Here is a 27,671-nt window from a genome sequence, read left to right as displayed (position 1 = left end):
CATTGAAGGACAGATAGAGATCAGTTAATAAAGCATACAATATTGTGAGCTTTATTAATAGCGGCATAGAATACAAGATCATGGAGGTTATGCTGAACTGATACAAGACACTAGTTAGACCTCAGTTCTGAGCGCCATATTAAAGAAGGATGTGAACACATTGGACAGAGTGCAGAAGAGGTTTGCATGAATGGTTCCAGGAATAAGACACTTAGGTTATGAGGATAGATTGGAGAGGTTGGGGCTGTTCTCCTTGAAGATAAGAAGGCTAAAAGGGGATTTGATAGAGATGTTCAAATTCATGAAGAGGCTGGATAGAGTAGAAAGGGAGAAACTGTTCCTGCTCGTAAAAGGATCAAGAAGAATGAGAGGGAGCAGATTGAAAGTGATTTGAAAAAGAAGCAAATGTGATGTGAGAAAAAACTTCCCCCCTCGGGTTTCTGTGTCAGTGTGTCCCCTCCCCCTTGCGTTTCTGTGACAGTGTCCCTCGCTCCTTCTCGGGTTCCTGTGTCAGTCTCTACCTCTTCTCCTCGGTTTCTGGGCCAGATTTCTCCCCTCCCTCTCGGGCTTCTGGGACAGTGACCCCCCCCCCCTTCCCCTCGGGTTTGTGTGTCAGTGAGCCCCCGCTGAAACCTCGGGTTTCTGTGTCAGTGTCACCCCCACCCCCTCGGGTTTCTGTGTCAGTGAGCCCCCTCCCCCTCGGGTTTGTGTGTCAGTGAGCCCCCTCCCCCTCGGGTTTGTGTGTCAGCGTCGCCCCTCCCCCTCGGGTTTGTGTGTCAGCGTCGCCCCCTCCCCCTCGGGTTTCTGTGTCAGTGAGCCCCCTCCCCCTCGGGTTTGTGTGTCAGCGTCGCCCCCTCCCCCTCGGGTTTGTGTGTCAGCGTCGCCCCCTCCCCCTCGGGTTTCTGTGTCAGTGTCCCCCCCTCCCCCTCGGGTTTCTGTGTCAGTGTCCCCCCCTCCCCCTCGGGTTTCTGTGTCAGTGTCACCCCCTCCCCCTCGGGTTTCTGTGTCAGTGTCACCCCCTCCCCCTCGGGTTTCTGTGTCAGTGTCACCCCCTCCCCCTCGGGTTTCTGTGTCAGTGTCAACCCCTCCCCCTCGGGTTTCTGTGTCAGTGTCGCCCCCTCCCCCTCGGGTTTCTGTGTCAGTGTCGCCCCCTCCCCCTCGGGTTTCTGTGTCAGTGTCCCCCCCTCCCCCTCGGGTTTCTGTGTCAGTGTCCCCCCCTCCCCCTCGGGTTTCTGTGTCAGTGTCCCCCCCTCCCCCTCGGGTTTCTGTGTCAGTGTCACCCCCTCCCCCTCGGGTTTCTGTGTCAGCGTCGCCCCCTCCCCCTCGGGTTTCTGTGTCAGTGTCCCCCCCTCCCCCTCGGGTTTCTGTGTCAGTGTCACCCCCTCCCCCTCGGGTTTCTGTGTCAGTGTCCCCCCCTCCCCCTCGGGTTTCTGTGTCAGTGTCCCCCCCTCCCCCTCGGGTTTCTGTGTCAGTGTCCCCCCCTCCCCCTCGGGTTTCTGTGTCAGTGTCACCCCCTCCCCCTCGGGTTTGTGTGTCAGCGTCGCCCCCTCCCCCTCGGGTTTCTGTGTCAGTGTCCCCCCCTCCCCCTCGGGTTTCTGTGTCAGTGTCCCCCCTCCCCCTCGGGTTTGTGTGTCAGTGTCCCCCCCTCCCCCTCGGGTTTCTGTGTCAGTGTCCCCCCCTCCCCCTCGGGTTTGTGTGTCAGCAACGCCCCCTCCCCCTCGGGTTTGTGTGTCAGTGTCCCCCCCTCCCCCTCGGGTTTGTGTGTCAGCAACGCCCCCTCCCCCTCGGGTTTGTGTGTCAGCGTCGCCCCCTCCCCCTCGGGTTACTGTGTCAGTGTTCCCCCCTCCCCCTCGGGTTTGTGTGTCAGCACCGCCCCCTCCCCCTCGGGTTTGTGTGTCAGTGTCCCCCCCTCCCCCTCGGGTTTGTGTGTCAGCAACGCCCCCTCCCCCTCGGGTTTCTGTGTCAGTGTCCCCCCTCCCCCTCGGGTTTCTGTGTCAGTGTCCCCCCCTCCCCCTCGGGTTTCTGTGTCAGTGTCCCCCCTCCCCCTCGGGTTTCTGTGTCAGTGTCCCCCCCTCCCCCTCGGGTTTCTGTGTCAGTGAGCCCCCTCCCCCTCGGGTTTCTGTGTCAGTGAGCCCCCTCCCCCTCGGGTTTCTGTGTCAGTGTCCCCCCCTCCCCCTCGGGTTTCTGTGTCAGTGTCCCCCCCTCCCCCTCGGGTTTCTGTGTCAGTGTCCCCCCCTCCCCCTCGGGTTTCTGTGTCAGTGTCACCCCCTCCCCCTCGGGTTTCTGTGTCAGTGTCACCCCCTCCCCCTCGGGTTTCTGTGTCAGTGTCACCCCCTCCCCCTCGGGTTTCTGTGTCAGTGTCAACCCCTCCCCCTCGGGTTTCTGTGTCAGTGTCACCCCCTCCCCCTCGGGTTTCTGTGTCAGTGTCGCCCCCTCCCCCTCGGGTTTCTGTGTCAGTGTCCCCCCCTCCCCCTCGGGTTTCTGTGTCAGTGTCCCCCCCTCCCCCTCGGGTTTCTGTGTCAGTGTCCCCCCCTCCCCCTCGGGTTTCTGTGTCAGTGTCGCCCCCTCCCCCTCGGGTTTCTGTGTCAGCGTCGCCCCCTCCCCCTCGGGTTTCTGTGTCAGTGTCCCCCCCTCCCCCTCGGGTTTGTGTGTCAGTGTCCCCCCCTCCCCCTCGGGTTTCTGTGTCAGTGTCACCCCCTCCCCCTCGGGTTTGTGTGTCAGCGTCGCCCCCTCCCCCTCGGGTTTCTGTGTCAGTGTCCCCCCCTCCCCCTCGGGTTTCTGTGTCAGTGTCCCCCCTCCCCCTCGGGTTTGTGTGTCAGTGTCCCCCCCTCCCCCTCGGGTTTCTGTGTCAGTGTCGCCCCCTCCCCCTCGGGTATGTGTGTCAGCAACGCCCCCTCCCCCTCCCCCTCGGGTTTGTGTGTCAGTGTCCCCCCCTCCCCCTCGGGTTTGTGTGTCAGCAACGCCCCCTCCCCCTCGGGTTTGTGTGTCAGCGTCGCCCCCTCCCCCTCGGGTTACTGTGTCAGTGTCCCCCCCTCCCCCTCGGGTTTGTGTGTCAGCACCGCCCCCTCCCCCTCGGGTTTGTGTGTCAGTGTCCCCCCCTCCCCCTCGGGTTTGTGTGTCAGCAACGCCCCCTCCCCCTCGGGTTTCTGTGTCAGTGTCCCCCCTCCCCCTCGGGTTTCTGTGTCAGTGTCTCCCCCTCCCCCTCGGGTTTCTGTGTCAGTGTCCCCCCTCCCCCTCGGGTTTCTGTGTCAGTGTCCCCCCCTCCCCCTCGGGTTTCTGTGTCAGTGAGCCCCCTCCCCCTCGGGTTTCTGTGTCAGTGAGCCCCCTCCCCCTCGGGTTTCTGTGTCAGTGTCCCCCCCTCCCCCTCGGGTTTCTGTGTCAGTGTCCCCCCCTCCCCCTCGGGTTTCTGTGTCAGTGTCCCCCCCTCCCCCTCGGGTTTCTGTGTCAGTGTCCCCCCCTCCCCCTCGGGTTTCTGTGTCAGTGTCCCCCCTCCCCCTCGGGTTTCTGTGTCAGTGTCCCCCCCTCCCCCTCGGGTTTCTGTGTCAGTGAGCCCCCACCCCCTCGGGTTTCTGTGTCAGTGTCCCCCCTCCCCCTCGGGTTTCTGTGTCAGTGTCGCCCCCTCCCTCTCGGGTTTCTGTGTCAGTGTCCCCCCCTCCCCCTCGGGTTTCTGTGTCAGTGTCCCCCCCTCCCCCTCGGGTTTCTGTGTCAGTGTCCCCCCCTCCCCCTCGGGTTTCTGTGTCAGTGTCCCCCCCTCCCCCTCGGGTTTCTGTGTCAGTGTCCCCCCCTCCCCCTCAGGTTTCTGTGTCAGTGTCCCCCCCTCCCCCTCGGGTTTGTGTGTCAGCAACGCCCCCTCCCCCTCGGGCTTCTGTGTCAGTGTCCCCCGCTCCCCCTCGGGTTTCTGTGTCAGTGTCCCCCCCTCCCCCTCGGGTTTCTGTGTCAGTGTCCCCCCATCCCCCTCGGGTTTCTGTGTCAGTGTCGCCCCCTCCCCCTCGGGTTTCTGTGTCAGTGTCCCCCCCTCCCCCTCGGGTTTCTGTGTCAGTGAGCCCCCTCCCCCTCGGGTTTCTGTGTCAGTGTCCCCCCCTCCCCCTCGGGTTTGTGTGTCAGCAACGCCCCCTCCCCCTCGGGCTTCTGTGTCAGTGTCCCCCCCTCCCCCTCGGGTTTCTGTGTCAGTGTCCCCCCCTCCCCCTCGGGTTTGTGTGTCAGCGTCACCCCCTCCCCCTCGGGTTTCTGTGTCAGTGTCCCCCCCTCCCCCTCGGGTATCTGTGTCAGCGTCGCCCCCTCCCCCTCGGGTTTCTCTGTCCGTGTCCCCCTCCCCCTCGGGTTTCTGTGTCAGTGTCCCCCCCTCCCCCTCGGGTTTCTGTGTCAGTGTCACCCCCTCCCCCTCGGGTTTCTGTGACAGTGAGCCCCCTCCCCCTCGGGTTTCTGTGTCAGTGTCCCCCCCTCACCCTCGGATTTGTGTGTCAGTGTCCCCCCCTCCCCCTCGGGTTTGTGTGTCAGTGTCCCCCCCTCCCCCTCGGGTTTCTGTGTCAGCGTCGCCCCCTCCCCCTCGGGTTTCTGTGTCAGTGTCCCCCCCTCCCCCTCGGGTTTGTGTGTCAGCAACGCCCCCTCCCCCTCGGGTTTGTGTGTCAGCGTCGCCCCCTCCCCCTCGGGTTTCTGTGTCAGTGTCCCCCCCTCCCCCTCGGGTTTGTGTGTCAGTGAGCCCCCTCCCCCTCGGGTTTCTGTGTCAGTGTCCCCCCCTCCCCCTCGGGTTTGTGTGTCAGCGTCGCCCCCTCCCCCTCGGGTTTCTGTGTCAGTGAGCCCCCTCCCCCTCGGGTTTCTGTGTCAGTGTCCCCCCCTCCCCCTCGGGTTTCTCTGTCCGTGTCCCCCCCTCCCCCTCGGGTTTCTGTGTCAGTGTCCCCCCCTCCCCCTCGGGTTTCTGTGTCAGCATCGCCCCCTCCCCCTCGGGTTTCTGTGTCAGTGTCCCCCCCTCCCCCTCGGGTTTCTGTGTCAGTGTCCCCCCCCTCCCCCTCGGGTTTCTGTGTCAGTGTCCCCACCTCCCCCTCGGGTTTCTGTGTCAGCATCGCCCCCTCCCCCTCGGGTTTCTGTGTCAGTGTCCCCCCCTCCCCCTCGGGTTTCTGTGTCAGTGTCCCCCCCTCCCCCTCGGGTTTCTGTGCCAGTGTCCCCCCCTCCCCCTCGGGTTTCTGTGTCAGTGTCCCCCCCCTCCCCCTCGGGTTTCTGTGTCAGTGTCCCCCCTCCCCCTCGGGTTTCTGTGTCAGCGTCACCCCTCCCCCTCGGGTTTCTGTGTCAGCGTCCCCCCCTCCCCCCTCGGGTTTCTGTGTCAGTGAGCCCCCTCCCCCTCGGGTTTGTGTGTCAGTGTCCCCCCCTCCCCCTCGGGTTTCTGTGTCAGTGTCCCCCCCTCCCCCTCGGGTTTCTGTGTCAGTGTCCCCCCCTCCCCCTCGGGTTTCTGTGTCAGTGTCCCCCCCTCCCCCTCGGGTTTCTGTGTCAGTGAGCCCCCTCCCCCTCGGGTTTGTGTGTCAGTGTCCCCCCCTCCCCCTCGGGTTTCTGTGTCAGTGTCCCCCCCCCCCTCGGGTTTCTGTGTCAGCGTCACCCCCTCCCCCTCGGGTTTGTGTGTCAGTGTCCCCCCCTCCCCCTCGGGTTTCTGTGTCAGCGTCGCCCCCTCCCCCTCGGGTTTGTGTGTCAGCGTCGCCCCCTCCCCCTCGGGTTTGTGTGTCAGTGTCCCCCCCTCCCCCTCGGGTTTCTGTGTCAGTGTCCCCCCCTCCCCCTCAGGTTTCTGTGTCAGCGTCGCCCCCTCCCCCTCGGGTTTCTGTGTCAGTGTCCCCCCTCCCCCTCGGGTTTCTGTGTCAGTGTCCCCCCCTCCCCCTCAGGTTTCTGTGTCAGTGTCCCCCCTCCCCCTCGGGTTTCTGTGTCAGTGTCCCCCCCTCCCCCTCGGGTTTCTGTGTCAGTGTCCCCCCTCCCCCTCGGGTTTCTGTGTCAGTGTCCCCCCTCCCCCTCGGGTTTCTGTGTCAGTGTCCCCCCCTCCCCCTCAGGTTTCTGTGTCAGTGTCCCCCCCTCCCCCTCGGGTTTCTGTGTCAGTGTCCCCCCCTCCCCCTCGGGTTTCTGTGTCAGTGTCCCCCCCTCCCCCTCGGGTTTCTGTGTCAGTGTCCCCCCCTCCCCCTCGGGTTTCTGTGTCAGTGTCCCCCCCTCCCCCTCGGGTTTCTGTGTCAGTGTCCCCCCCTCCCCCTCGGGTTTCTGTGTCAGTGTCCCCCCCTCCCCCTCGGGTTTCTGTGTCAGTGTCCCCCCCTCCCCCTCGGGTTTCTGTGTCAGTGTCCCCCCCTCCCCCTCGGGTTTCTGTGTCAGTGTCACCCCCTCCCCCTCGGGTTTCTGTGTCAGTGTCACCCCCTCCCCCTCGGGTTTCTGTGTCAGTGTCACCCCCTCCCCCTCGGGTTTCTGTGTCAGTGTCAACCCCTCCCCCTCGGGTTTCTGTGTCAGTGTCGCCCCCTCCCCCTCGGGTTTCTGTGTCAGTGTCGCCCCCTCCCCCTCGGGTTTCTGTGTCAGTGTCCCCCCCTCCCCCTCGGGTTTCTGTGTCAGTGTCCCCCCCTCCCCCTCGGGTTTCTGTGTCAGTGTCCCCCCCTCCCCCTCGGGTTTCTGTGTCAGTGTCGCCCCCTCCCCCTCGGGTTTCTGTGTCAGCGTCGCCCCCTCCCCCTCGGGTTTCTGTGTCAGTGTCCCCCCCTCCCCCTCGGGTTTGTGTGTCAGTGTCCCCCCCTCCCCCTCGGGTTTCTGTGTCAGTGTCACCCCCTCCCCCTCGGGTTTGTGTGTCAGCGTCACCCCCTCCCCCTCGGGTTTCTGTGTCAGTGTCCCCCCCTCCCCCTCGGGTTTCTGTGTCAGTGTCCCCCCTCCCCCTCGGGTTTGTGTGTCAGTGTCCCCCCCTCCCCCTCGGGTTTCTGTGTCAGTGTCGCCCCCTCCCCCTCGGGTATGTGTGTCAGCAACGCCCCCTCCCCCTCCCCCTCGGGTTTGTGTGTCAGTGTCCCCCCCTCCCCCTCGGGTTTGTGTGTCAGCAACGCCCCCTCCCCCTCGGGTTTGTGTGTCAGCGTCGCCCCCTCCCCCTCGGGTTACTGTGTCAGTGTCCCCCCCTCCCCCTCGGGTTTGTGTGTCAGCACCGCCCCCTCCCCCTCGGGTTTGTGTGTCAGTGTCCCCCCCTCCCCCTCGGGTTTGTGTGTCAGCAACGCCCCCTCCCCCTCGGGTTTCTGTGTCAGTGTCCCCCCTCCCCCTCGGGTTTCTGTGTCAGTGTCCCCCCCTCCCCCTCGGGTTTCTGTGTCAGTGTCCCCCCTCCCCCTCGGGTTTCTGTGTCAGTGTCCCCCCCTCCCCCTCGGGTTTCTGTGTCAGTGAGCCCCCTCCCCCTCGGGTTTCTGTGTCAGTGAGCCCCCTCCCCCTCGGGTTTCTGTGTCAGTGTCCCCCCCTCCCCCTCGGGTTTCTGTGTCAGTGTCCCCCCCTCCCCCTCGGGTTTCTGTGTCAGTGTCCCCCCCTCCCCCTCGGGTTTCTGTGTCAGTGTCCCCCCCTCCCCCTCGGGTTTCTGTGTCAGTGTCCCCCCTCCCCCTCGGGTTTCTGTGTCAGTGTCCCCCCCTCCCCCTCGGGTTTCTGTGTCAGTGAGCCCCCTCCCCCTCGGGTTTCTGTGTCAGTGTCCCCCCTCCCCCTCGGGTTTCTGTGTCAGTGTCGCCCCCTCCCTCTCGGGTTTCTGTGTCAGTGTCCCCCCCTCCCCCTCGGGTTTCTGTGTCAGTGTCCCCCCCTCCCCCTCGGGTTTCTGTGTCAGTGTCCCCCCCTCCCCCTCGGGTTTCTGTGTCAGTGTCCCCCCCTCCCCCTCGGGTTTCTGTGTCAGTGTCCCCCCCTCCCCCTCAGGTTTCTGTGTCAGTGTCCCCCCCTCCCCCTCGGGTTTGTGTGTCAGCAACGCCCCCTCCCCCTCGGGCTTCTGTGTCAGTGTCCCCCGCTCCCCCTCGGGTTTCTGTGTCAGTGTCCCCCCCTCCCCCTCGGGTTTCTGTGTCAGTGTCCCCCCCTCCCCCTCGGGTTTCTGTGTCAGTGTCGCCCCCTCCCCCTCGGGTTTCTGTGTCAGTGTCCCCCCCTCCCCCTCGGGTTTCTGTGTCAGTGAGCCCCCTCCCCCTCGGGTTTCTGTGTCAGTGTCCCCCCCTCCCCCTCGGGTTTGTGTGTCAGCAACGCCCCCTCCCCCTCGGGCTTCTGTGTCAGTGTCCCCCCCTCCCCCTCGGGTTTCTGTGTCAGTGTCCCCCCCTCCCCCTCGGGTTTGTGTGTCAGCGTCACCCCCTCCCCCTCGGGTTTCTGTGTCAGTGTCCCCCCCTCCCCCTCGGGTATCTGTGTCAGCGTCGCCCCCTCCCCCTCGGGTTTCTCTGTCCGTGTCCCCCTCCCCCTCGGGTTTCTGTGTCAGTGTCCCCCCCTCCCCCTCGGGTTTCTGTGTCAGTGTCACCCCCTCCCCCTCGGGTTTCTGTGACAGTGAGCCCCCTCCCCCTCGGGTTTCTGTGTCAGTGTCCCCCCCTCACCCTCGGATTTGTGTGTCAGTGTCCCCCCCTCCCCCTCGGGTTTGTGTGTCAGTGTCCCCCCCTCCCCCTCGGGTTTCTGTGTCAGCGTCACCCCCTCCCCCTCGGGTTTCTGTGTCAGCGTCGCCCCCTCCCCCTCGGGTTTCTGTGTCAGTGTCCCCCCCTCCCCCTCGGGTTTGTGTGTCAGCAACGCCCCCTCCCCCTCGGGTTTGTGTGTCAGCGTCGCCCCCTCCCCCTCGGGTTTCTGTGTCAGTGTCCCCCCCTCCCCCTCGGGTTTGTGTGTCAGTGAGCCCCCTCCCCCTCGGGTTTCTGTGTCAGTGTCCCCCCCTCCCCCTCGGGTTTGTGTGTCAGCGTCGCCCCCTCCCCCTCGGGTTTCTGTGTCAGTGAGCCCCCTCCCCCTCGGGTTTCTGTGTCAGTGTCCCCCCCTCCCCCTCGGGTTTCTCTGTCCGTGTCCCCCCCTCCCCCTCCGGTTTCTGTGTCAGTGTCCCCCCCTCCCCCTCGGGTTTCTGTGTCAGCATCGCCCCCTCCCCCTCGGGTTTCTGTGTCAGTGTCCCCCCCTCCCCCTCGGGTTTCTGTGTCAGTGTCCCCCCCCTCCCCCTCGGGTTTCTGTGTCAGTGTCCCCACCTCCCCCTCGGGTTTCTGTGTCAGCATCGCCCCCTCCCCCTCGGGTTTCTGTGTCAGTGTCCCCCCCTCCCCCTCGGGTTTCTGTGTCAGTGTCCCCCCCTCCCCCTCGGGTTTCTGTGTCAGTGTCCCCCCCTCCCCCTCGGGTTTCTGTGTCAGTGTCCCCCCCTCCCCCTCGGGTTTCTGTGTCAGTGTCCCCCCTCCCCCTCGGGTTTCTGTGTCAGCGTCACCCCTCCCCCTCGGGTTTCTGTGTCAGTGTCCCCCCCTCCCCCTCGGGTTTCTGTGTCAGTGAGCCCCCTCCCCCTCGGGTTTGTGTGTCAGTGTCCCCCCCTCCCCCTCGGGTTTCTGTGTCAGTGTCCCCCCCTCCCCCTCGGGTTTCTGTGTCAGTGTCCCCCCCTCCCCCTCGGGTTTCTGTGTCAGTGTCCCCCCCTCCCCCTCGGGTTTCTGTGTCAGTGAGCCCCCTCCCCCTCGGGTTTGTGTGTCAGTGTCCCCCCCTCCCCCTCGGGTTTCTGTGTCAGTGTCCCCCCCCCCCTCGGGTTTCTGTGTCAGCGTCGCCCCCTCCCCCTCGGGTTTCTGGGTCAGTGTCCCCCCTCCCCCTCGGGTATCTGTGTCAGCGTCGCCCCCTCCCCCTCGGGTTTCTGTGTCAGCGTCGCCCCCTCCCCCTCGGGTTTGTGTGTCAGCGTCGCCCCCTCCCCCTCGGGTTTGTGTGTCAGCGTCGCCCCCTCCCCCTCGGGTTTGTGTGTCAGCGTCGCCCCCTCCCCCTCGGGTTTCTGTGTCAGTGTCCCCCCTCCCCCTCGGGTTTCTGTGTCAGGGTCACCCCCTCCCCCTCGGGTTTCTGTGTCAGTGTCCCCCCTCCCCCTCGGGTTTCTGTGTCAGTGTCCCCCCCTCCCCCTCGGGTTTCTGTGTCAGTGTCCCCCCCTCCCCCTCGGGTTTCTGTGTCAGTGTCCCCCCCTCCCCCTCGGGTTTCTGTGTCAGTGAGCCCCCTCCCCCTCGGGTTTCTGTGTCAGTGTCCCCCCCTCCCCCTCGGGTTTCTGTGTCAGTGTCGCCCCCTCCCCCTCGGGTTTCTGTGTCAGTGAGCCCCCTCCCCCTCGGGTTTCTGTGTCAGTGTCCCCCCCTCCCCCTCGGGTTTCTGTGTCAGTGTCGCCCCCTCCCCCTCGGGTTTCTGTGTCAGTGTCCCCCCCTCCCCCTCGGGTTTGTGTGTCAGCGTCGCCCCCTCCCCCTCGGGTTTCTGTGTCAGCGTCGCCCCCTCCCCCTCGGGTTTCTGTGTCAGCGTCACCCCCTCCCCCTCGGGTTTGTGTGTCAGTGTCCCCCCCTCCCCCTCGGGTTTCTGTGTCAGTGTCCCCCCCTCCCCCTCGGGTTTCTGTGTCAGTGTCCCCCCCTCCCCCTCGGGTTTGTGTGTCAGTGTCCCCCCTCCCCCTCGGGTTTCTGTGTCAGTGTCCCCCCCTCCCCCTCGGGTTTCTGTGTCAGTGTCCCCCCTCCCCCTCGGGTTTCTGTGTCAGTGTCCCCCCCTCCCCCTCGGGTTTGTGTGTCAGCGTCGCCCCCTCCCCCTCGGGTTTCTGTGTCAGTGTCCCCCCTCCCACTCGGGTTTCTGTGTCAGTGTCCCCCCCTCCCCCTCGGGTTTGTGTGTCAGCGTCGCCCCCTCCCCCTCGGGTTTCTGTGTCAGTGTCCCCCTCCTCCCCCTCGGGTTTCTCTGTCCGTGTCCCCCTCCCCCTCGGGTTTCTGTGTCAGCGTCACCCCCTCCCCCTCGGGTTTCTGTGTCAGTGTCCCCCCTCCCCCTCGGGTTTCTGTGTCAGCGTCACCCCCTCCCCCTCGGGTTTCTGTGTCAGTGTCCCCCTCCTCCCCCTCGGGTTTCTCTGTCCGTGTCCCCCTCCCCCTTGGGTTTCTGTGTCAGTGTCGCCGCCCCCTCGGGTTTCTGTCTCAGTGTCCCCCTCTCCCCCTCGGGTTTCTGTCTCAGTGTCCCCCTCTCCCCCTCAGGTTTCTCTGTCCGTGTCCCCCTCCCCTTCGGGCTTGTGTGTCAGGGTCGCCTCTCCCCCTTGGGTTTCTGTGTCAGTGTCCCCCCTCCCCTGTCGGGTTTCTGTGTCAGTGTCGCTGCCCCCTCCCCCACACCCCCATGGGTTTCTGTCTCAATGTCCCCTCCCTTCCCCTCAGGTTTCTGTGTCAGTGAGCCCCCTCCCCCTCGTCAGGTGTCTGTGTCAGCATCTCCCCTCCCCCTCCAGTATCTGTGTCATTGTCCCTCCCTCCCTCTCGGGTTTCTGTGTTATTGTGACCCCCTCCCTCTCGGTTTGTGTCAGTTTGCCCCCTCCCCCTCACTTTCTGTGTCAGTCTGTCCCCTTCCCCCTCGGGTTTAGAAATATAGAAACATAGAAAAACTACAGCACAAAACAGACCCTTCAGCCCCACAAGTTGTGCCGAACATATCCCTACCTTCTAGGCCGACCTATAACCCTCCATCCTATTAAGAACAAACAAAGAACAAAGAACAATACAGCACAGGAACAGGCCCTTCGGCCCTCCAAGCCCGTGCCGCTCCCTGGTCCAACTAGACCATTCTTTTGTATCCCTCCATTCCCACTCCGTTCATGTGGCTATCTAGATAAGTCTTAAACGTTCCCAGTGTGTCCGCCTCCACCGACCTGGGGAAAAAGCTTCCCACCGTTCACCCTATCTATGCCTTTCATAATTTTATACACCTCTATTAAGTCTCCCCTCATCCTCCGTCCCATGTACTCATCCAGGAGTCTCTTAAAAGACCCTATTGAGTTTGAGTTTCTCTGTCAGTATGTCCCCTCCCCCTCGGGTTTCTATGTAAGTGTTTCCCCCCCCCCCCCCCCCCCCCCCCCCCCCTCACCCCTCCCCTTGGTATTCTGTGTCAGAGTCTCTCCCTCTGGGGTTTCTGTGTCACTGTGCCCCCCTCCCTCTCGGGTTTCTGTGTCAGTCTCCGCCCCTCCTCCTTGGGTTTTTGTGCCGATGACCCCCCCCTCCCCTCGGGTGTCTGTGTCAGCGTCTCCCCTCTCCCTCCGGTTTCGGTGTCAGTGTCCCTCCCTCCCCCTTGGGTTTCTGTGTCAGTATCTCCACTGACTCAAGGGGTTCGATCTCAGTGTCCCCCTCGGGTGTCTGTGTCAGTGTCCCCCACTCCCCATCGGGTTTCTGTGTCAGTCTTCCCCTGTCCCCCTAGGGGTTCTGCGCCAGTGTCTCCCCCTACCCTCTCGGGGTTCTGCGCCAGTGTCTCCCCCTCCCCCTCGGTTTGTGTCAGTTTGTCCCCTCCCCCTCGGTTTGTGTCAGTTTGCCCCCTCCCCCTCAGTTTCTGTGCCAGTATGTCCCCTCCCTCTCGGGTTTCTCTGTCAGTGTTTCCCCCCACCCACACGGGATTCTGTGTCAGTGCCCCCCACCCCCCCCCCCCCCCCCCCCCCCTGGGGTTTCTGTGTCAATGTGCCCTCCTCCCTCTCAGGTTTCTGTGTCAGTCTCTCCTCTCTCTTCTCCCCCCTCCCCCTCGGGTCTCTGTGTCCCCCACCGGCCCCTTGGATTTCTGTGTCAGTGTCCCCCTCCTCCCCCTCGTGGTTCTGTGTCAGTGTCCCCTCCCCTGCGGGTTTCTGTGTCAGTGTCACCTTCCCCCTAAAGTTTCTGTGTCAGTGTCAGTAAGCCCACTGCCCCACGGGGTTCTGTCTCAGTGTCACCCCTTCCCTCTTGGGTTTCTGTGTCAGTGCCCCCCTCCCCCTCGAGTTTATTTGTCACCGCCCCCCTTTCCCCCTCGGGTTACTGCGTCTGTGTTCCCCCTTCCTCCCCCCCCCGGGTATCTGTGTCATTGTCCCCCCTCGGGTTTCTCTCTCAGTGTGACCTCCACCCCCTAGCGTTTCTGTGTTAGTGTGCCCCCTCCGCCTCGGGTTTCTGTGTCAGTGTCCCCCCTCTCCCCCTCGGGTCTCTGTTAGTATTCCCCCCTCCCCCTCGGGTTTCTCTCTCAGTGTGACCCCCGCCCCCTCGCGTTTCTGTGTCAGCGAGCCCCCTCCCCCTCAGGATTCTGTGTCCATGTCCCGCCCAACCCCTCTGGGTTTTTGTGTCAATGTCCCACCCCACCCGCCGGGTTTCAGTGTCAGTCTCCCCCCCTCCTCCTTGTGGTTCTGTGTCAGTGTCCCTCACCCATTGGGTTTCTGTGTCAGTGTCCCTCCCCTCCCCCTCAGATTCCTGTGTCAGTGTCTCCCTTCTCCTCAGATTTTGGGATCCGTGCCCTCCCTCCCCCTCAGGTTTCTCTCTCAGTGAGCCCCTCCCCCTCAGGTTTCTTTATCAGTGTGCCTCCCTCCCTCTCGGGTTTCTGTGTCAGTGACCCCCACTCCCCCTTGGGTCTCATTGTCACTATGTGTCCCCCCCTCCCTCTCGGTTTTCCATGTCTGTCTGACTCCACCCACTCAGGATACTGTCTCAGTGTCCACCTCTCCCCCACGGGTTTCTGTCTCCATGTCCCTCCCCCTCGGGTTTCTGTGTCAGTGTCCCCCTTCCCCTTAGAATTCTGGATCCATGTCCCACCCTCCCTCTTGGGTTTCTCTGTCAGTGTGACCCCCACCCCCTCGGGTTTCTGTGTCAGTGTGACCCCCACCCCCTCGGGTTTCTGTGTCAGTGTGACCCCAACCCCCTCGGGTTTCTGTGTCAGTGTCCCCCCCTCCCCCTCGGGTTTCTGTGTCAATGTCCCCCCTCCCCCTCGGGTTTCTGTGTCAGTGTCCCCCCCACCCCCTCGGGTTTCTGTGTCAGTGTCCCCCCCTCCCCCTCGGGTTTGTGTCAGTGTCCCCCCCTCCTTCTCGGGTTTCTGTGTCAGTGTGTCCCCCTCCCCCTCAGGTTTCTGTGTCAGTGTCCCCCCCTCCCCCTCAGGTTTCTGTGTCAGTGTCGCCCCCTCCCCCTCGGGTTTCTGTGTCAGTGTCACCCCCTCCCCCTCAGGTTTCTGTGTCAGTGTCCCCCCCTCCCCCTCGGGTTTCTGTGTCAGTGTCCCCCCCCTTCCCCTCGGGTTTCTGTGTCAGTGTCCCCCCCTCCCCCTCGGGTTTCTGTGTCAGTGTCCCCCGCTCCCCCTCTGGTTTCTGTGTCAGTGTCCCCCCCTCCCCCTCGGGTTTCTGTGTCAGTGTCCCCCCCTCCCCCTCGGGTTTCTGTGTCAGTGTCCCCCCGCTCCCCCTCGGGTTTCTGTGTCAGTGTCCCCCCCTCCCCCTCGGGTTTCTGTGTCAGTGTCCCCCCCTCCCCCTCGGGTTTCTGTGTCAGTGTCCCCCCCTCCCCCTCGGGTTTCTGTGTCAGTGTCCCCCCTCCCCCCTCAGGTTTCTGTGTCAGTGTCCCCCCCTCCCCCCTCAGGTTTCTGTGTCAGTGTCCCCCCCACCCCCCTCAGGTTTCTGTGTCAGTGTCCCCCCCTCCCCCTCTGGTTTCTGTGTCAGTGTCCCCCCCTCCCCCTCGGGTTTCTGTGTCAGTGTCCCCCCCTCCCCCTCGGGTTTCTGTGTCAGTGTCCCCCCCTCCCCCTCGGGTTTCTGTGTCAGTGTCCCCCCCTCCCCCTCGGGTTTCTGTGTCAGTGTCCCCCCCTCCCCCTCGGGTTTCTGTGTCAGTGTCCCCCCCTCCCCCTCGGGTTTCTGTGTCAGTGTCCCCCCCTCCCCCCTCAGGTTTCTGTGTCAGTGTCCCCCCCACCCCCCTCAGGTTTCTGTGTCAGTGTCCCCCCCTTCCCCCTCAGGTTTCTGTGTCAGTGTCCCCCCCTCCCCCTCAGGTTTCGGCATCTGTTTTCCCTCCTTCCCTCGGGTTTCTCTCTCAGTGTGACCCTCTCCCCCTTCGCTTTCTGTGTCAATGTCACCCTCCCCCTCGGGTTTCTCTGTCAGTGCCCCCCTTGCTCTTGGGTTTCTGCGTCAGTGTCTCTCTCCCCCCCCCCACTCCCCCTGTCAGGTTTCTGTGTCAGTTTGTCCCCTCCCCCTCGGGTTTCTCTGTCAGTGTGCCCCCCTTGCTCTTGGGTTTCTGCGTCAGCGTCCCCCCCCCCCCCCACCCCGTCAGGTTTCTGTGTCAGTTTGTCCCCTCCCCCTCGGGTTTCTGTATCAGTGCCCCCCCCCCACTCCCTCGGGATAATGTCTTAGTGTCCACCTTCCCCCTCGGGTTTCTGTCTTAGTGTTCCTCCCCAACCTCTCGGGTTTCTGCGTCAGTGTCCCCCCCTTCCCTCAGGTTTCGGCATCAATGTTCCCTCCTTCCCTCGGGTTTCTCTCTCAGTGTGCCCCCTCCCCTCAGGTTTCTCTCTCAGTGTGACCCCCTCCCCCTCGGGTTTCCATGTCAGTGCCCCCGCCTGCCACTCGGGTGTCTGTGTCAGTGTCCCCCCTCCCCCTCGGGTTTCTGTGTCACTGTCTCCCCCCCCCCCTCGGGTTTGTGTCACTGTCCCCCCCACCCCCTCGGGTTTGTGTCACTGTCCCCCCCACCCCCTCGGGTTTCTGTGTCACTGTCCCCCCCTCTCCCTCGGTTTTCTGTGTCAGTTTGTGCCCTCCCTCTTCCGTACACCTTGTTTCCCCCATCCCAGATGTTGCATGTTGATGGTGATCAAAAATGTGCCAAATGATCAGAAACGTATGGTTAATTAAGCATCAAAGCCATTGGTTTGACTGTGAGATAACATATTAGCATTAGGATTTCAGATATATAGTAAACAATTTCAAATATGTGGGTTTTTAACAAAAGTCTCCACAATCCAGGAAGAATATATAACTTATGTTTCATTTCCAATATCTGTCAGGAAACTTTGGACCTTAAAATTCCTTTGTGCTTTACCCCTGATAGGTTTGTCAAAGGGGAACCAATCATTTTGCTTTGAAATGAAGGTTTTGGGATGAATTTCTTTGGAGATGCCTCTTTTGTACATTCACATTGACAACGTGAAAATCGACAAGAGTGACACTAATGTCGATAACTTGGTTGTTATAAGGTCCTTCATCAAAATATTTGTTCCATGCATTTTACTTTTCCTCAACGAAGTATATTGCTGTGAAACAAACTGCAGAGAAAAAGCAGCCTTTCATTCTACAAGACTCACCTGTCTCCAAAATGCTCTTTCAATCGGTAGCCACCAAGGAGCAGACTGAAACAGCAATATGTCAGCACGTCATTCTTCCAAATAATGTTACCATGCATAAAACATAACATTCTACTTTTCACTGCAGCATTAGTGAACATTAGTCAGCATTAGCAAAGTTTGTGGCTATTTTTGACTTTTAAAAACATTACAAACAAAAATATTAGAAAAAAATGCGAGTCCGTACAAACAAAAACTTCAGTAGGATCTAGTGTATGCTCTTAAACATTGTCTCATAGTCATAAAGTAATAAGGACTCAGTATGGCAGCAGTAGTTTTTGCGGCAAAAATAGTACAGACTACAAACACTGGTGGGAGTTGTGTATACAGCAAACACTGACAGGAGTTGGGTATACAGCAAACACTGATCGGAGTTGGGTATACAGCAAACACTGACAGGAGTTGGGTGATGTGGAGATGCCGGCGTTGGACTGGGGTAAACACAGCGAGTTGGGTATACAGCAAACACTGACGGGAGTTGTGTATACAGCAAACACTGACGGGAGTTGTGTATACAGCAAACACTGACAGGAGTTGTGTATACAGCAAACACTGACAGGAGTTGTGTATACAACAAACACTGACAGGAGTTGGGTATACAACAAACACTGACGGGAGTTGTGTATACAGCAAACACTGACTGGAGTTGTGTATACAGCAAACACTGACGGGAGTTGTGTATACAGCAAACACTGACAAGGAGTTGTGTATACAACAAACACTGACAGGAGTTGGTTATACAACAAACACTGACGGGAGTTGTGTATACAGCAAACACTGACGGGAGTTGTGTATACAGCAAACACTGACGGGAGTTGTGTATACAGCAAACACTGACAGGAGTTGTGTATACAACAAACACTGACAGGAGTTGGTTATACAACAAACACTGACGGGAGTTGTGTATACAGCAAACACTGACGGGAGTTGGGTATACAGCAAACACTGACGGGAGTTGGGTATACAGCAAATACTGATCGGAGTTGAGCATACAGCAAACACAGACAGGAAATGTTTATACAGCAAACACTGATGGGAGTTGTTTATAGGCCACCAAACTGTAGTGTTAATGTTGGCTACGGTATAAAGTAGGAAATTAGAGCTTTGTGTAATGTGGGTAATACAGTAATAACAGACAACTTCAATTCACTCATCAACCAGATCAGCACTAATGCTCTGAAGGAGGAATTCCTGGAGTGTGTACGAAATAGATTTTTGGAGCAGTATGTTGAGAGCTGTTGTGTAATGAGAAAGGGCTGATTAATAACCTTGCTATGAAGCAGCCTTTGGGAAATAATGACCATAATATGTCAGAATTTTGTATTAAGTTTGAAAGTGATGTCGTTCATTCTGAAACCTGGGTCTTAAAGGAAATTATAAAGGTATGAAGGGCAAGTTAGCTATACCAGATTGGGAAAAAATCCTAAAAGATTTGACCATAAGAACCATAAGACATAGGAGCAGAATTAGGCCACTCAGCCCATCGAGTCTGCTCTGCCATTCAATCATGGCTGATATTTTTCTCATCCCCATTCTCCTGCCTTTTCCCCATAACGCCTGTTCCCCTTATTAATCAAGAACCTATCTGTCTTAAAGGTAGACTGGCAATGGCTAGTATTCAAAGAAATACTACACAGTCAACAACAGATATTAATTCCTCTAAGACATAAACACCTCAAGGGAAAGGTATATCAGCTGTACTTAACAAAAAAATTAAAGATTGCATTAGATCAAAGCCTTATAAGGATCCCTAAAAACGTGGTAAGTCTGAGGAGCTTGGGAGCAATTCAGAACCCAGCAGCAGAGGACCAAACGAAAGTGAATATGAAAACAACATAGAAACTAGGAGTAGGCCATTCAGTCTTTTAAGCCTGCTCCACCATTCAGTATGATCATGGCTGATCCTCTATCTAAATGCCATATTCCGCTTTCTCCCTTGAAGCCACTCAAATCTAAAAAAATCTTTCTCTTTCTTGAATACATTCAGTGGCCAGCCTTCTGTGGCACAGATTCACTATCCTGGGTGAAGAAATTTTCCCTCATCTCAGTTCTAAATGGTGTATCTCGTATCCTGAAACGGTGCCTCCTGGTTCTAGATTCTTCAAACAAAGGAAAATATTCTCCCTGCATCTGGTCTGTCCAGCCCTGTTAGAATTTTATACATTTCAATCAGATCTTCTCTCATCCAAATCTCTAGTGAATACAGGTATAGTTGAACCAATCTCTCCTCATAGGACAGTCTTGCAACCCCAGCATCAGCGAGTGAACCTCCCTCTATAGTAAGAATATCCTTTCTTAGGTAGGGAGACCAAAACTGCATGAAAACTAGTGAGAAACATAAAGGCAGACAGTAAAAACTTTTGTAGTATGTCAAAAGTATAAAATTAGCTAGGACAAATGTGCGAACATTAGATAGAATCACACAGTGCAGAAGAGGTGCTTGGGCCATCGACTCTGCGCCGATACATTAGAAACATCTGAACTCTCACCTAATCCCATCTGCCAGCACTTGGCCCCATAGCCCTGAATGTTATGACATTCTCGTGCATCAGTCGCTGAAAGTAAGCATGCAGGTATAGCAGGCAGTAAAGAAGGCAAATGGTTATGTTGGTCTTCGTAGTCAGAGGATTTGAGTAGAGCAAGGACAGCGTTCCTCAGATAAGGAAACCAAAACTGCACACAATATTCCAAGTGTGGCCTCACCAACGCTCTATACAATTAGGTGTTTTGCTGTAATTGTATAGGGCGTTGGTGAGGCCACACCTGGGGTATCGTGTGCAGTTTTGGTGTACTTATCTGAGGAAGGATGTCCTTGTTATACAGGGAGTATGGGGAAGGTTTACCAAGTGTGGAGTTTGCACATTCTCCTCGTGTCTGCGTGGGTTTCCTCCGGGTGCTCCGGTTTCCTCCCACAGTCCAAAGATGTGCGGGTTAGGTTGATAGGCCATACTCAAAATTGCCCTTAGTGTCCTGAGATGCGTAGGTTAGAGGGATTAGTGGGTAAATATGTAGGGATATGGGGGTAGGGCCTGGGTGGGATTGTGGTCAGTGTAGACTCGATGGGCCGAATGGCCTCTTTCTGTACTGTAGGGTTTCTATGATTCTATGATTCAAGCTGATTCCTGACATGACAGGTCTGTCATATGAGGAGAGACCAAGTCGGTTAGGATTATCTTCACTGGAGTTTAGAAGTGTGAGAGGGGACCTCATAGAAACTTATAAAATTCTAACAGGGTTAGATAGATTCAGGAAAAATGTTCCCAATGGTGGGGGAGTCCTGAACTAGGGGTCATAGTTTGAGGCTAAGGAGTAAACCTTTTAGAACTGAGGAGAAATTTCTTCACCCAGAGGGTGGTGAATGTGTGGAATTCACTACCACAGAAAGTAGTTGAGGCTAAAATGTTGTCTGACTTCAAAAAGAGATTAGATATAGCTCTTGGTGCTAAAGGGATCAAGGGATATGGGGGAAGGGGGGAATCAGGATATTGAATTCGATGATCAGCCATGATCAAAATGAATGGCAGGGCAGTCTCACAGGGCTGAATGGTGTATTCCTGCTTCTGGTTTCTATGTGCCAAGTCCTCATCCAGATACCTTTTAAAGCAAGTGAGGCAACCCACCACTACCACCCTCTCAGGCAGTGCATTCCAGACCATCACCATCCTCTGGGTAAAAAAGGTTTTCCTCACACCCCCCCTAAACCTCCTGCCCCTCGCCTTGAACCTATGTCCCCTTGTGACTGACCCTTCGACGAAGGGGAACAGCTGCTCCTTATCCACTCTGTCCATGTCCCTCATAATCTTGTACACCTCGATCAGGTCGCCCCGTCCCAACCTCAGTCTTCTCTGCTTCAATGAAAACAACCCAAGCCTATCCAGCCTCTCTTCATAACTTAAATGTTCCATCGCAGGCAGCATCCTGGTTAATCTACTTTGCACCCCTTCCAGTGCAATCACATCCTTCCTAATAATGTGGTGGCCAGAACTGCACACAGTAGTCTAGCTGTGGCCGAAGTTCTATACAACTCCAACGTGACTTCCCTGCTTGTGTAATTTGTGCCTCGATTGATAAAGGCAAGTTTCCATTTGCCTTTTTCACCACCCTTCTAACATGCCCTTCCGCTTTCGGAGATCTGAGGACAAACACGCTAAGGTCCCTTTGTTCCACAGAACTTCCAAGTCCTACCATTTATTGAGTTCTTCCTGTCAAATTAATCCTTCCAAAGTGCATCACCTCACACTTTTCAGGGTTAAATTCCATCTGCCACTTATCTATTTGTCTATATTCCATCTGTATTGCAGGTGAGGACAGAAGGATTAATAGTGGAGAACAAGGAAACTAAGGTTACTTTGTGCCTGTTGTGACGTTAGTATATCTTTAAGAAATGTTTTTTTAAATCATGTTCTCTGCACTATCATAGCTTCAATTTTCTTTTATTATGGCACCGGCTGGCTGCTAGAAATCCTTTCATTGCTCCTTCAATTGCTTAAATGGGCTTTTGTTTATTTTTTCCTCTGGGTCTCGGGTACTTTCTGGGATTGTTTAATGGCCCTGCATTGTTAGGCGGAAGATTGGTTGGCAGGTCATGTGCTTTGGACAGTTTTTTTTTCTTTTATAGTGAATTCAAGGTTTCACTTTTAATTTGGCAGCAGTTTTAGTTTAGAAGAGAGTGGACATCAAACTGAAACAAAGTGTTTCTCTCTCGCTTGTTACGGAAATTCTGCTGTTAGCTGGAAGCAAGTTTCCTGGCCTTCCTGGAGTGGAAAATCTGCTGTTGGTGGTTGGCTTGCCTAGAGTCTCTCTCTCTCTCTCTGGTGTTTTGGGAAGCTGTTCTGAGAAAGTTCACTCGGCTTCGTCCTGTGATGAGAGGTTTATTTTATGAAGAAAGGTTGTGGGTCTCTACCCAGTTAGGTTTAGGTGAATAAAAATGATCTTATTGAAACATCAAAGATTTAAAAGGGACTGGATAGGGTGGCTATCAGGAGGATGTGGGGAAAGCGAGAACCCAGGCTGATAGTTTAAGTATGAGGTCTCCCTCTTAAGATGAATGAGGAGAATTATTTTCTCTCAAGGGGTCATTAGAGTATGGAATTCTCTTCCCCAGAAGGCAATGCAGGCTAGGTCTTTAAATTTACTTCAGAATGAGTTAAACAGACTTTTAGTAGACAAAGGAGTCAATGATTACGCAGTGTGGACAGGAGAGTGGAGCTGAGCCTATAACCAGATCAGCCATGATCTTATTGGATACTGCAGCAGGCTCAAAAAGCTCAATGGTCTCCCCCTGTCCCCAAGTACTACTTTCCGACAAATAAAAGCAAAATACTGCGGATGCTGGAACTTGAAACAGAAAAATGCTGGAAAATCCCAGCAGGTCTGACAGCATCTGTGGAGAGAACACAGCCAACATTTCGAGTCAAGATGACCTTTCATCCAGCTCGGACAAAGAGTCATCCAGACTTGAAACATTGATTCTATTCTCGCTCCACAGATGCTGTCAGAGCTGCTGAAATTTTCCAGCATTTTCTGCCTTTTTTCCTTTTTCCTTCTGAGATTGCAATGAATCATTATCACCGAGCATTGCTATTTCGTCCATTGACTCCACACAGGCTCTAACAAACAGCAATCCAGTTAGTCCCACTCTCCCAGTATTTCCCCAGACCCCTGCCATTTGTCGCCTTCATGTATTTCTCCACTTCCCTTTCGAAGGTTACTATTGAATCTGTATCCACCAGCCAAGCAGGCAGTGCACCTGCCCTTAATCATTCACTGCATTCAAAATAATCCTCATGTCGCCCCTGCTTCTTTTCTCTGGATATTAACCCTTCACTGTAAGAGGTCTAACAACACCAGGTTAAAGTCCAACAGGTTTATAACCTGTTGGACTTTAACCTGGTGTTGTTAGACCTCTTCCTGTGTTTACCCCAGTCCAATGCCGGCATCTCCACATATTAACCCTTCAGACATAGGAGATGGAAAAATAAATTAAAAAATAAAACAAAATGGTAAGAATATTCACTTAAGAAGGAAGAAATTGACCAATAGTTTTAGGATGCCTTGAATGAATACAGGGGTTAGGTCAATTTAGGTTCTTTGCATTAGATTGCTAGAAGTCATTTATCTCAGTCCAAGGACATCATTGCATGAGTATCTCAGGGTAGTGTCCTCGACCCAGCCATCTTCAGCTGCTTCACCAATGGCCTTCCCTCCATCATAAGGTCAAAAGCAAGATCAAGCCTGATGATTGCAATGTTCAGTATCATTCACATCTCCTCAGATACTGAAGCAGTCCCATGTGTATAAAGCAATAACAGATTTGGGCTCTATTTTATACTAGTTTTCATGGATCTAGACATCCATGTTTATTTCCAACCCCATTGTCCTCAAGAAGGTGACATTGAGCAAGCTTCTTGAGGCACTTACAGTCTGCATGGTGTAAGCACACCAGAATTGTTGAGAAGGAAGTCCTAGGGTACTGACCCAACATTGATAAGTGGCAAGTTACCATTAATTCCAGCATTGCTGCCTCACAGAGCCAGGGACCCGGGTTTGATTTCCAGCTTGGGTCACTGTCTGTGTGAAGTCTACACATTCTCTCCGTGTCTGTGTGGGTTTCCTCCGGGTTCTCCAATTTTCTCCCACAGTCCAAAGACGTGCAGGTTAGGTGAATTGGCCATGCTAAATTCTCCCTCAGTATACCCGGACGGGTGCCAGAGTGTGGCAACTAGGAGATTTTCACAGTAACTTAATTGCAGTGTGAATGAAAGCCTATTTGTGACTAATAAATAAACTTATAAATCAACTTTTATCAGTGCCAGACAATGATTATTTCCAACAACAGAGAACCTAACCATCTCCCTTTGACATTAGAGACCAAAGGAAACTGCAAAGCGATGAAGGTGAGATGGGAAATAGGCTAAAAGTGACAAATGAAATTCAATGTCAGTATGAAGTGATGTATTTGCTTAGAATTGTGCAGGCTTAGGGCTGTGGAAGAGCAAGAGGGATTGGTGCAGCAGGTTCATAAGACATCAGTACTTCAGCTTGATTTGGTTGGGAAACAAAAATCTAGAATTCTAAGAGTTATCAAGTGTTGTTGAACATAAAAGTCACCAGGTGACAAAGGGCCAGAAATTTTGCTTGGTTTCCTTTGCTGAATGCAACCCTGCCCTAATTGGATATGCTAAGCATCAAGTCTATTATCACTTACACATATCCTCCTGGTTCTTCCCTTTCTAAATTTTATATACATTTGTCACTAAACAATATTTAACAAATTTCAACAAATTACATCTGCCATAATTGTGCCCACATGCATTTACCATCAATGTTTTTCCATAACTCCTTGGCTATCTCATCGTGTTCTACTGCCCCCAACCCAAACTCATTGATGTCAAAGAATTTCATAGAACCCCCAAAAGTACAGGAATAGGCCATTTGGCTCATCAAGTCTGCACTGACTCTCTGACAGTGTCTTACCCAGGCCCTCTCCCTCACCCTATCCCCATAACCCTACACATTCTACTTTGGCTAATCTATCTTGAGATACTAAAGGGCAATTTAGCATGGCCAATCCACCTAATCTGCACATTTTTGGACTGTGGGAGGAAACAAGTTTTTAATGGGGGGGTTAGAAGTTAACTATGAGGTGCTTATTAGAGAAGTATTTCCTCTGAGACCTACACCCTTATTGATCAACATAAAGATTCTGGATACAAAATCAGATTTCCTTATGGAACCTTATGTCTACAACATTCATTCTAAGTGCAATATTGAAACACAACTTCAGTAATGAGAACTAATATTACCTGAATTCTTTGTGTCACTTTGCTTTTCAATTCTTCCGATACAAAGTCTTCAAATACGAAACTCCAGCCAAATGACTCTGCTTCTGTTTTGTATTTTTGTGATCTGATAAATTCTCTGAAAAAAGAGAAACTAAGTAACAGTGACAAGAGCAGACACAGAAATTCTGCTGTGTAAATTCGCTTCTCGGCCTTTTGGCTAAGGTCAAGTGTATGGACAGGCTGCACTTGGTTGAGGTCATTAGGTTACATTTAAGCTTCATTTGAAGCAATTTTTAAAAGCGGCATCTCGGCCTTTTGGCTAAGATGCAAATAAGATCAAGCCTTGGAGGAGGTGAGTCTGCACCTACTCCAATCAGCTTGGCTCATGTAGATCAGGCCCAAGACAGGAGTGTAGGCCCTGTCTTGTCAGCTTGGATTGGAAATGTCTCAACTTGTTGAGACTCTGAATTGGACTTGATTTGATTGAATTGGAAAAGTATTTTTAAAAATTCATCAGTGAATGTGACAGGTGTGTTTGTATTCTGCTGTGCTATTGATCAGTAAAATGAACCACAAACACTGCTGCTGCTGAGCGGCTCAATTTCTTCATGTTGGGAAGCTGTGGCCAGAAATGTCTCCATTTTGATTCTCATTGTGGAGGCATGCTTGACTTGCATATCCTGGAGAGGGAGAAATGGTCAGCCTTGGATCCCATTATCCAACAGACCCTGTTGTGCTCACACATGAAGAACAGACAGAGTTGGGCAATTGTCATTTCAGGATCTGCGCCTACCAGACTCAACAATCCTCAGCAGTATGGAGAACATTGATGGAAAGTTGGAATTTGCGAAAAGCACAATTCTGATGCTGGTTCATAAGTAAGTTCATAAGAAATAGGAGCAGGAGTAGGCCATCTAGCCCCTCAAGCCTGCCCCGCCATTCATTAAGATCATGGCTGATCTGAAGTGAATCAGTTCCACTTACCCGCCTGCTCCCCATAACCCTTAATTCCCCTACCGATCAGAAATCCATCTATCCGTGACTTAAACATATTCAACGAGGTAGCCTCCACCACTTCAGTGGGCAGCATTTTATGGTGTGTCAGCATTTTATTTTTGTTTAGTTGCTCACTCATCAAGGATATTGAATTGACTGAAATACTAATCCTCGTTCTAATTATTGTGGTAATATTAGCATGAGAGCCAATTTTTTTGCAGAAATGGAAGAGAAATAAACAAAGAAAAGCTCTGAATAGTAGCATTCATTGGATGTGATTTCACAAAGTCAATGCTACAAATGTGGCTTGGGATTGGGTAAAGAGTTTGATTTGGTTTGATTTATTGTCACGTATTAGCATATAGTGAAAAGTATTGTTTCTTGCCCGCTTTGCAGACAAAACATACCGTTCATAGAGAAGGAAACGAGAGAGTGCAGAATGTAGTGTTACAGTCATAGCTAGGGTGTGGAGAAAGATCAACTTAAAACAAGGTAAGTCCATTCAAAAGTCTGACTGCAGCAGGGAAGAAGCTGTTCTTGAGTTGGTTGGTACTTTCCTCTCTTAATGTTTAAGAACTGAGTATACAAATATTTTAGCTACAGAATTTGGTTTGGGGCAGTTGCTTCCAGACAATTTATTTTAAATTCATTTACAGGATGTGGGCATCATTGGCCAGGCCACCAATCCCTAACTGTCCACCAGAGGTGGTGGTGAGCTGCTTTCTTGTACCGCCACAGTCCCAGAGGTATATATACATATACACCACAGTGCTGTTAGTGAGGAAGTTCCAGGATTTTGACCCAGCAACATTGAAGGAACGGTGATATATCTCGGAGTCAGGATAGTGAGTGACTTGGAGGGGAACCCAGGGAATTTTGACCCAGCAACATTGAAGGAACGGTGATATATTTCGGAGTCAGGATGGTGAGTGACTTGGAGGGGAACCTCTAGGTGGTGGTGCTTCCAGGTATCTGCTGGTCGTGTCATTTTAGATGGTAGTGGTCGTATGTTTGAAGGTCTAAGGAGCATTGGTGAGTTGCTTGAGTGCATCCTGTAGATGGTACACACTGCTGCTACTGTTCGTCGGTGGTGGAGGGGGTGCATATTTGTGGATGGGATGCCAATCAAGCAGCTGCTTTGTCCTGGATAGTGTCGAGCTCCTTGAGTTGTTGGAGCTGCACCCATCCAAGCTTTGGGGAGTTGGGAGGTGAGTTTTTTGCTACAGGATTCCTAGCCTTGACCTTCTCTTGTGGCCACAGTATATATATGGCTAGTCCATCAGTTTCTGCAGCGTCGATCGACGCCAATAATTCCTCATCTAGAAATTATTTAAAGCAAATGGTTTTAAAACCAACCATTTTGGTCTAACCTAAATTCTGCGTTGGTGACTGGATGCTGATTTAATGCAAATGGTTTCACAGTTATTTTTCTGACAGGAGCTTCTCCATCTCGAGCATCTGCTTCAGCGGTGCCCATGTGAAATGTGCCACCAGGCAGCTTCACATCCATCGCATCTACAAGGTAAACACACAAGATACAAAGAAATGAAAGGAATAATAAATAAGGGTTATTACTTGTAAACTAAGTAAGGAAAGCAGTTCGAGCTTCCTCTGCCAATTAATAAGATCACAGTTGATCTATCTGTAACCTCCCACTCACCTCCCATAACCGATCATTTCCTTGCTCTTCAAGAAACAATCTAGCCCTGAAAACATTCAAAGACTCTACTTCCACTGCCTTTTGAAAAAGGGAGTTTCAAAAACTCCCGACACTGACAGAAAAAAGTTCTCCTCATCTGTCTTAACTGGGTGACCCCTTATTTTTAAACAGTGACCCCTAGTTCTAGATTCTCCCACAAGAGGAAACATCCACTCCACATCCACCATGTCAATACCCCTCAGGATCTTATGTTTCAATCAACTCATTTGCATCCTTCCTAAATGAGGTGAGCAATATTGTACGCAATAGTCCAGAAGCTCTCGCTAGTGCTCTGTACAACTGAAGCATAAAATCCTAATTTTACACTCAATTCCCATCACAATAAATAACATTCCACTAGCTTTCCTAATTACTTGCTGTACCTATAGGTGATTCATGCACTAGGACACCCAGAACCTCTGCATCTCAGAGTTCTGCAATCTCTCACCATTTTAATATGCTTCTTTTTTTTCTTCCTGCCAAAATGGACAATTCCACATTTGCCCACATTACTGTCCATTAAAGTTTATTTATTAATCACAAGTAAGGCTTACATTAACACTGCAATGAAGTTACTGAGAAATTCCCCTAGTTGCCACACTCCGGCGCCTGTTCGTGTCAATGCACCTAACCAGCTGCTTCTTGTCCACCCACTTAACTATCTGTATCCCTTTCAGCCTCCTTGCATCCTCTTCACAACTTACCTCCCTACTCATCTTTGTATCATCAGCAAATTTAGTAACCATCCCATCAATCCCTTCATCTAAGTCATTGATATAAATTGTAAATAGTTGAGCTCCCAGCATTGGTCCACCACTCAAAGAACAGTACAGCACAGGAATAGGCCCTGCTGTTTGCTGCTGGATCTGGTTGCTGCTGAAACTTGTGCTGCTGCTTTTGTTGCAGTCATGGTGGCATGGGACAAGGAACAAAGAACAGTACAGCACAGGATCAGGCCCTTCGGCCCTCCAAGCCTGTGCCGATCATGGTGC

At 54.5% G+C, this 27,671-nt stretch overlaps 1 protein-coding gene across 2 annotated transcripts in view; it reads right to left on the bottom strand.

Moving 5' to 3' along the window:
• sumf2 (sulfatase modifying factor 2) overlaps window positions 1–26,495 on the bottom strand; it is a 73,525-nt gene extending 47,030 nt beyond the window's left edge. Inside the window, exons 1-3 of one of the 2 annotated variants that reach the window (XM_078225226.1) lie at window positions 26,351–26,495; window positions 24,006–24,120; window positions 16,162–16,206 (exon numbers count right to left, since the gene is read on the bottom strand). In XM_078225226.1, coding sequence (XP_078081352.1) covers window positions 16,162–16,206; window positions 24,006–24,120; window positions 26,351–26,490 — 300 coding nt within the window. In that variant the 5' untranslated portion in view covers window positions 26,491–26,495. Of the gene's footprint in view, window positions 1–16,161; window positions 16,207–24,005; window positions 24,136–26,350 lie in introns of both variants that reach the window. The other variant, XM_078225225.1, reaches the window with a different exon arrangement.
• Between the last annotated feature and the right edge of the window lie 1,176 nt (window positions 26,496–27,671).

The sequence above is a fragment of the Mustelus asterias genome, chromosome 12 (assembly GCF_964213995.1).
Source record: "Mustelus asterias chromosome 12, sMusAst1.hap1.1, whole genome shotgun sequence".
Lineage (NCBI taxonomy): Eukaryota > Metazoa > Chordata > Chondrichthyes > Carcharhiniformes > Triakidae > Mustelus > Mustelus asterias.
The sequence above is the reverse complement of the archived record's forward strand: the minus strand, read 5'-3'. Positions and strand labels throughout refer to the sequence as shown.